A 6,718-nucleotide genomic window follows, 5' to 3' on the forward strand; every position below is an offset into this window, starting at 1 on the left:
TTGAATACAGCTGAGCCTTCCAAGTGTGGAGGAGAAGTGGCCATCAAACTTGCGAAAATAATGAAAGGCCCTATCTATAGTCTGTATATGGTGGTTCAATATGGTGGCCTCTAGGGAAAAGGACCCACTCCCTCTGTAGAAAACGGCTAATTCTAAGATGACAAAAACACAATGATTTGTATTTCCAGGTGATTATTAATAAAAGCAATTATGTGCATATTTTTTTTTACCTATTTCTCTACATTTTGAGTGGTACATCTCCAGTCTTTACTCTATTTGACTGATGCAAGGGAATTATTATCTTGAATTTATTCTAATGGTGTAAAAAAAATTCTTTTTACACAATCCTTTCTGCTGCTTTCTAAAGCTCCAACTGTGTCACGCATCAACAAAATTAGACAGTAGATTGGGCTTTTCCAAAGCAACAGCGTATTATGAGTATAGATGGTTAAATATTTCTTTCTTTCTTTTTAGGAACTCAAGAATAGAAATAAGAGTTATATAAGTGACAGACAGAGCACAGAGAAACTGTAATGTAATGTATTACTGTAAGTTCGACAAAGGGGGGTAATACAGTGAACAATACTTTAGACTTGTAATTCAAAAAATCGTTCTGAATAATGTCTATTTTGTTTTTATGTGATTCAAAACAACAGAGAGGTGTAGCAGTGGTGTAGTGAATGTAGAGGTACAGAATATTAGATTTTCTTCTTCTTATTAGATTGTATCCAGCTAAGGAGATCAACACAACTGAATTGGTCTCTTACATAATTAAGATACTTTTACTGATACGCTAACAAATATCTGCCACTGGTCAGGAAATGTGTGTGTTGTCTTTACAATTAATGAGGAAGAATGAGATGTTGTATGAATTTGTCAATTGTACATACACAATTTGTCTTCCTCTTTTCCAGCTTTTATTAATTACTTCAGTTTGTTGAGGCACGTTTTGCCCATCTCAGGCTATGAGGGTGTTCTGCCACTGAGTTATGTTTAGGGTAATTGACTGTATGAATAAGCTGACAAACACACACTTGTTTCCTTTATATTACATAATTACCATTTTAAACCAATGATCAACTTAAAAAACATCTATGTTTTCTGATTTCTTAAAAATAATGGAATCAGCCCAAAATACATTTTTTACTCAAACCAATAGACTTTAAAATATGTTTTATGCATCTTGAAGTTTCAGAAATTGTTAAACACATAAACCAATGTCGACAAATGACTCAAATGGATTATCCTTGCTTAATAATATTACCTAATTAATGACTAATAATTAAAATGATGTACACACATTAATACAGCGTTTGATGATGAGGAGTTTCAGCAGTTTGACAGAAATTGCAAGATACTGAGAGAGAATAGAATATTTTCATAACTAACTTGAAAGTAGGCTGCCTGTAAATAAGAGCGCCCTTCTCCTTGTACCATTTATTTTGGGGCATACAGCTCCCAAAATACTCTCTTAAATCTTTTATGAGTTCCAGGGAGGTGTCTGTGTCTGGAGTGTTAACTTGCTTATTGCCCGCAACAACCATGGTGTCTTTAACCTTACAAGTCTCCAGAAGTGGCCTATTTTCTTCCAGCAGCTGACATAAAAGTGGTGACTCTGACAACAGTACAAGCACAAATGACACTCAGGGAGATAAACAAGCACATACATCAGCACCTCTGTTTAAATTGAGTTTGGCATCATGAAAATGGCAAAGTTGCACTGTCCTCATTTATTAACTGCAGTAAAATCTATTCCCCATCTTAGAGTTTATATACAGGAAATTTGAGATACCAGATGTACAGACAGGCTCAAAAATAAATATTAATTTATGACCTTATTATAAAGTATTTAAATTATTTACATTCGGTGGCTTCTACCCTGACCTTGACTGGAGTATCAGATAAGCACAATGGGGCTCCTGAGTGGATGGTGCAACTAATGAGAATATAAATAGTTTTCCATGGTTCTTAAAAGATACATTTGATTAATGTACCCATGTACCAAGGATTTCCTAAAGAGCAGTATTAAACCTGTATTATCCTGGTTAAACAAATCACAAGTGAAGTAAATTCAGTGTATTCTATGGAGGCAGATAATCTAATTTCACTTTTATCTTAAACAAGAACACATTGCATGGCCCACTTACAATGAATTGTATTAAACTGAAACAGGTCAACAAGCCCAGAAAGGAACCTGACACGGCAACACAGATAGATTTGAGGCTGAGATTTTCTGTTACAATTTTGGAGAATTTAGTTGTTTTTGCAAGTTAAGCAGACTATGACATGGCATTTAAAAATTATTAATATTAGATAATGAAGATATGAGAATAGCAGCAGATGGGTACAGAGAGACCAGAAGGGCTGCGGCTTTGGTGACTGCACTGTTGCTACGAGCCATCCGTTCCCCATACAAGTGGGAGCTGTGTCTATATTCTTGGCACAAAGTCAAACACCTTTCCAGTGGGTGTTGGCCACCGCCAGGGTTGCCCTTGTCACCAGTTCTGTTTGTGATATTCATGGACAGGCTCTCAAGGCACAGCTGATAGGAGAAGAGTATCCGGTGAGGGGACCTCAGAATTGCATCTCTGCTTCTTTCAGATGAAGTGGTTGTTTTATCAGACTGTGATTTTCATCATGTACTGGGGCAGTTTAGAGCAGAGTGTGAAGCGGATGGGATGAAAATGAGCACCTCCAAATCTGAGGTCATGGTTCTCTGTTGGAAATAGGTGGATTGGTCCTTCTGGGTTGGGAGTGAGTTACTGCCCCAACTGAAGGAGTTCAAGTATCTCAGGGTTTGGCAAGTATCTCATGAGTGAGGGCAAAAAGAAGCGTTAGATGAACAGGCGGATTGGAGCAGCATTAACAGTGACGCGTGTGCTATACCAGAAGAGTGAAGAGAAAGCAGAGCCAGAAGGCAAAGTTGTTGATTTACCACTAATTTCACCCAACTTCACCTATGGTCATGAGCTTTGGGTAGTGACCGAAAAAAATTGGATGACAGACACCGGCTGCCAAAATGAGTTTCTTCAGTAGGGTAGCTGGGCTTACCCTCGGAGTTAGAGTGATGAGGTCAGACATCTGGAGGCAGCTTGGAGTAGAGCTACTGCTCCTTTGCAGCAAAATGAGCCTGCTGAGGGGGTTCAGGTCCCTTGGAGGTTTTCAGGGCACGTCCAAATAGTAGGAGATCCTGCATGGACCAGTCTGAGAAAACGCTGTGCTGTCTTTCTTAATGACTATAGCTTTTAATAAGGCTTTCAGTAAAAGAATAATACGAGAGCTTGTTATGACGCAATCCCCATCATAAGGAGAACACAGTGGCACCATCAGTCTTTTGCTACCTTAAATGACCCACCAAAATCTGATCTTACTCATTACACCGTCCCCTTGATGAGGAGTGCTGAAGTCAAAGCTGTCCCTGCATCATTTCATGAGACAGCATTGATAATTTGAGACTTTCCAAATTAATTAGCACAGTAAAAGTTTCTTGCTGACCAGTGGGGAATAAGAGCCTAATTAACCTATTTTCTGTATTAATTATCTGTTTTTATCGGACAAATTCTAGACCAAGGACTAGTGGACACATTTTAAAGTTTGTAAACTTTAACCAGTAACAATGGCAGTGATGGGTTGGGATTTTTTTTTTGTCTTCATACCCTTTAAATTATTGGTGTTAGACTCACAGTGGATTAATCCTTGTAACTACTCTGAGCCAGCTTACCTTTAAGAGAAACTATTTACGCCATGACAAATAACAGAATGGGTCTTGATTCACAACCACATGATATTTAAAATAACCATCATTATGATTTTGTGCTTAAAGCCTAAAAGGAGTAGGTAATTAACGAATGATCAAAACTATCTGCATCCAAGTATTGGTCCATAAACATGTTGAGATATATATATAAAACACACAGCACAAGCAGTCTTCGAACTGTTGCCTGTGAATTGGTGCATTCCACTAATCTCCAATCTAAACGAGGAAAAGACACTCTGAACATCTGTTTGTTCTGTCATGCCAGTAGGCAGGGGGCCAGTCTATTTGCTTTGCACCCTTTAATTTACCAGATGTCTACTGTAGGATTAGTACAGTTTTACAAAGAGCGGTCATGATTCTCCAGCTGGGTCCCCATAAAAAACATACTTAAGGGAAAGTGACACTATCAACTTAGAGAGACAATTATTCTATAGAAAAATAGGAATTCGACCTCATGTATTACTTTGAGGAAACCAAGCCAGTTTAAATTAAATAAACAAATAAAATAGCTAAACATACAATTATAATATATTATCAGATATTGCATTAAATAATGCTAATTGTTTGCACATTTATACACATTACCTCAATGATTAGGGAAACAGTGCAAACAACAGAAACAATCTCTTTTCTGCATTAATGAATTTTGTTTTCCCTCCTTTAGATAGCAACCAGACAAACAACATGGTTCAAACATCTACTCTGATAGCACAGCCTTATCCAGCTGTGGGACAGATCACCAGCCCCTATGAACAACAGAAGCCTGTCAAGGATCTCAACAAGTATGCCACACTCAAGGCTGTGGGTAAGAAGTTATTTACAGTGAGGTATAATGATGAAAAGGCAGTTGCTGTTCATTTTATCTGATTAGGTAGCACATTACATCTACTATAAATAACACTAGCATACTTAATTAGGGTTTCCCTGCATCATATGAGTGTAAAGGTTTAATTGCGCAAACCGGAAACAACTGAATCTGTAATCTAAGTAATCATGAATAAGTTCATGAGGATGAACATTTTTCTGAATACTGGTCATATGAAATGTGGTTAATTGTGTGTTAAACAATGCTGGTCTCAACAGAAAACACATAATACATATTTTCTACTACCTGCAGTTATTAGTGAACTTAATTTCCATCCCTCTATGTTTTGTCTAGCATTAAAATGATAGAAGACAATGCGGCATTGACAGTTTTTCAATATTTTATTACACAAGATACAGCAAAAATCCTATTTACGCAACACATGCTGTTAGATATGTACTTCAAAACTGTATTTTTCTTTAAATAGGAACCTAGTTGGTTTGAATATCATCAGATCTCTAGTTTACATAAATCCTTGTCAGTTAATCCATAGTCCATCAATACCAACAGAGAGCAGAACTGAAAGTTTATTTATAGAAGCAAGTTTGTTGTTCTTCTCATGTGCTAATTTTGGAATGTCTGCAGCCAGTGTCTGAACAAACAGCATTTGAAACAAGAAATAGTGGCAAATACCAAAATGGTACCATTCAGCAATTATTTTTGATGTCTTGGTGAAAGGATAAAAAAAATCTAAAAATATTCCTGAAAATCTTAAAATCAAGCTAAATGGATAATGTAGTAGGTTATAAGAAAGTTACCCCTCTTATGTATGTGTGAGTATGATTCTCTAAAGTGTTTGAGCTGATACTAAAATAATGAGAACAGGTGATGTTAACAGTGTATGTTACAGTGGAGTTGAGCACACAAAGTTAGGCATACTTCACAGACACACTTCATATCCAAATAAAACCATCACTGGTAATGAATGGGTCATGTGTTCATGCATAACCAATAATCTTACTATTCAATTCTACACCATATGGAAATTTAACACCACAAATCCAAAATTTAGAGGCTCCTTTGTAACATTTAATAAATGAAAAATAAAAATGTATTATCAGTTTACATTTGACTTGTCAAACAAACTTAAAAACAATCAGCGGTATTTTAAGTAACTGATATTCCACCACTTTTAATATTGATTTCTGTTGTAAAAATAATTATTACAGTATTTAAAATAACAAACAATTTTATATAGAGAGGAGATAAACAAGGAATATTCAGAATCAAAGTGTAGAGTGAAGGCATTTGTGGATCTGTATTTGATGCTATTAAGCACTGTGAAACCTGAGTCTTTTTCTTGATTCTGCCTGAAACAATAAGCTGTGTTTAACAGACCTGGCTATGGAAGGGATGACAGCTATCAGCATGTGTGTAGTAGGTCCAATCACATAACAGAGCTCACTCTTTGTGATTCACACAAGCAGCTGAAGCTTCTCCACTGCTACTGAAGTGCCGTCAAACAAACTGATCATTAGAGAAAAAAATAGAGCAAATCTTAGCTAATGAGACTGGGGACAGGAGACAATCAGGAGCAATCAAAACTCAAATGAGTTGGGGCGTAGTAATGTGATGCAACTATACTGTACATGGTAAGCCATGTGAGCCTCTGTGGTCCTAATATATTTGTTCACTGATGTGTTTTTCTTTTATTGAAATAGCTGCTGTAAAGAATATGCTGCTCATCTCCACATCTCTTTCTTGTAACATGAAGTGTAATCTGTAGCACAGACATAGCCGGCTGCTGATGTAGAGACCATATTAAAGGTTATCTGGTAGACATTTCATTAAAAAAGTTTGAAATGCAAAACTCACAAAGCCTAAGGCTGGAGCTTGGTTTGCTCAGGCTCAATTAGTGCTCAAGTGAATACAGTTGTCATACATTGTCTACACCTGATAGGAGACATAAAATAACACAGAGGTCAACAACAATTTAATATGCTGGAATATCAACAGTTATTGTTGTTGGAGAATAATAATTAACCGACACAATATATTTGTAATCTTTTGATTTGCACGAATACAATTTTATGCAATGGCTGGTATAAAGTGATATTAAATAAAGATGTTAAATAAAGGTTTTTATATATATATAT

At 36.3% G+C, this 6,718-nt stretch overlaps 1 protein-coding gene across 2 annotated transcripts in view; it reads left to right on the forward strand.

Annotated features, from left to right (window-relative positions):
• shisa9b (shisa family member 9b) overlaps positions 1-6,718 on the forward strand; it is a 17,936-nt gene that overhangs the window by 7,456 nt on the left and 3,762 nt on the right. For both annotated transcript variants that reach the window (XM_035654350.1, XM_035654351.1), the window contains exon 3: positions 4,422-4,562. In XM_035654350.1, coding sequence (XP_035510243.1) covers positions 4,422-4,562 — 141 coding nt within the window. The remainder of the gene's footprint in view (positions 1-4,421; positions 4,563-6,718) is intronic.

Source organism: Morone saxatilis, unplaced genomic scaffold (genome assembly GCF_004916995.1).
Source record: "Morone saxatilis isolate NCDOM2014 unplaced genomic scaffold, NCSU_SB_2.0 Contig14, whole genome shotgun sequence".
NCBI classification, from domain to species: domain Eukaryota; kingdom Metazoa; phylum Chordata; class Actinopteri; family Moronidae; genus Morone; species Morone saxatilis.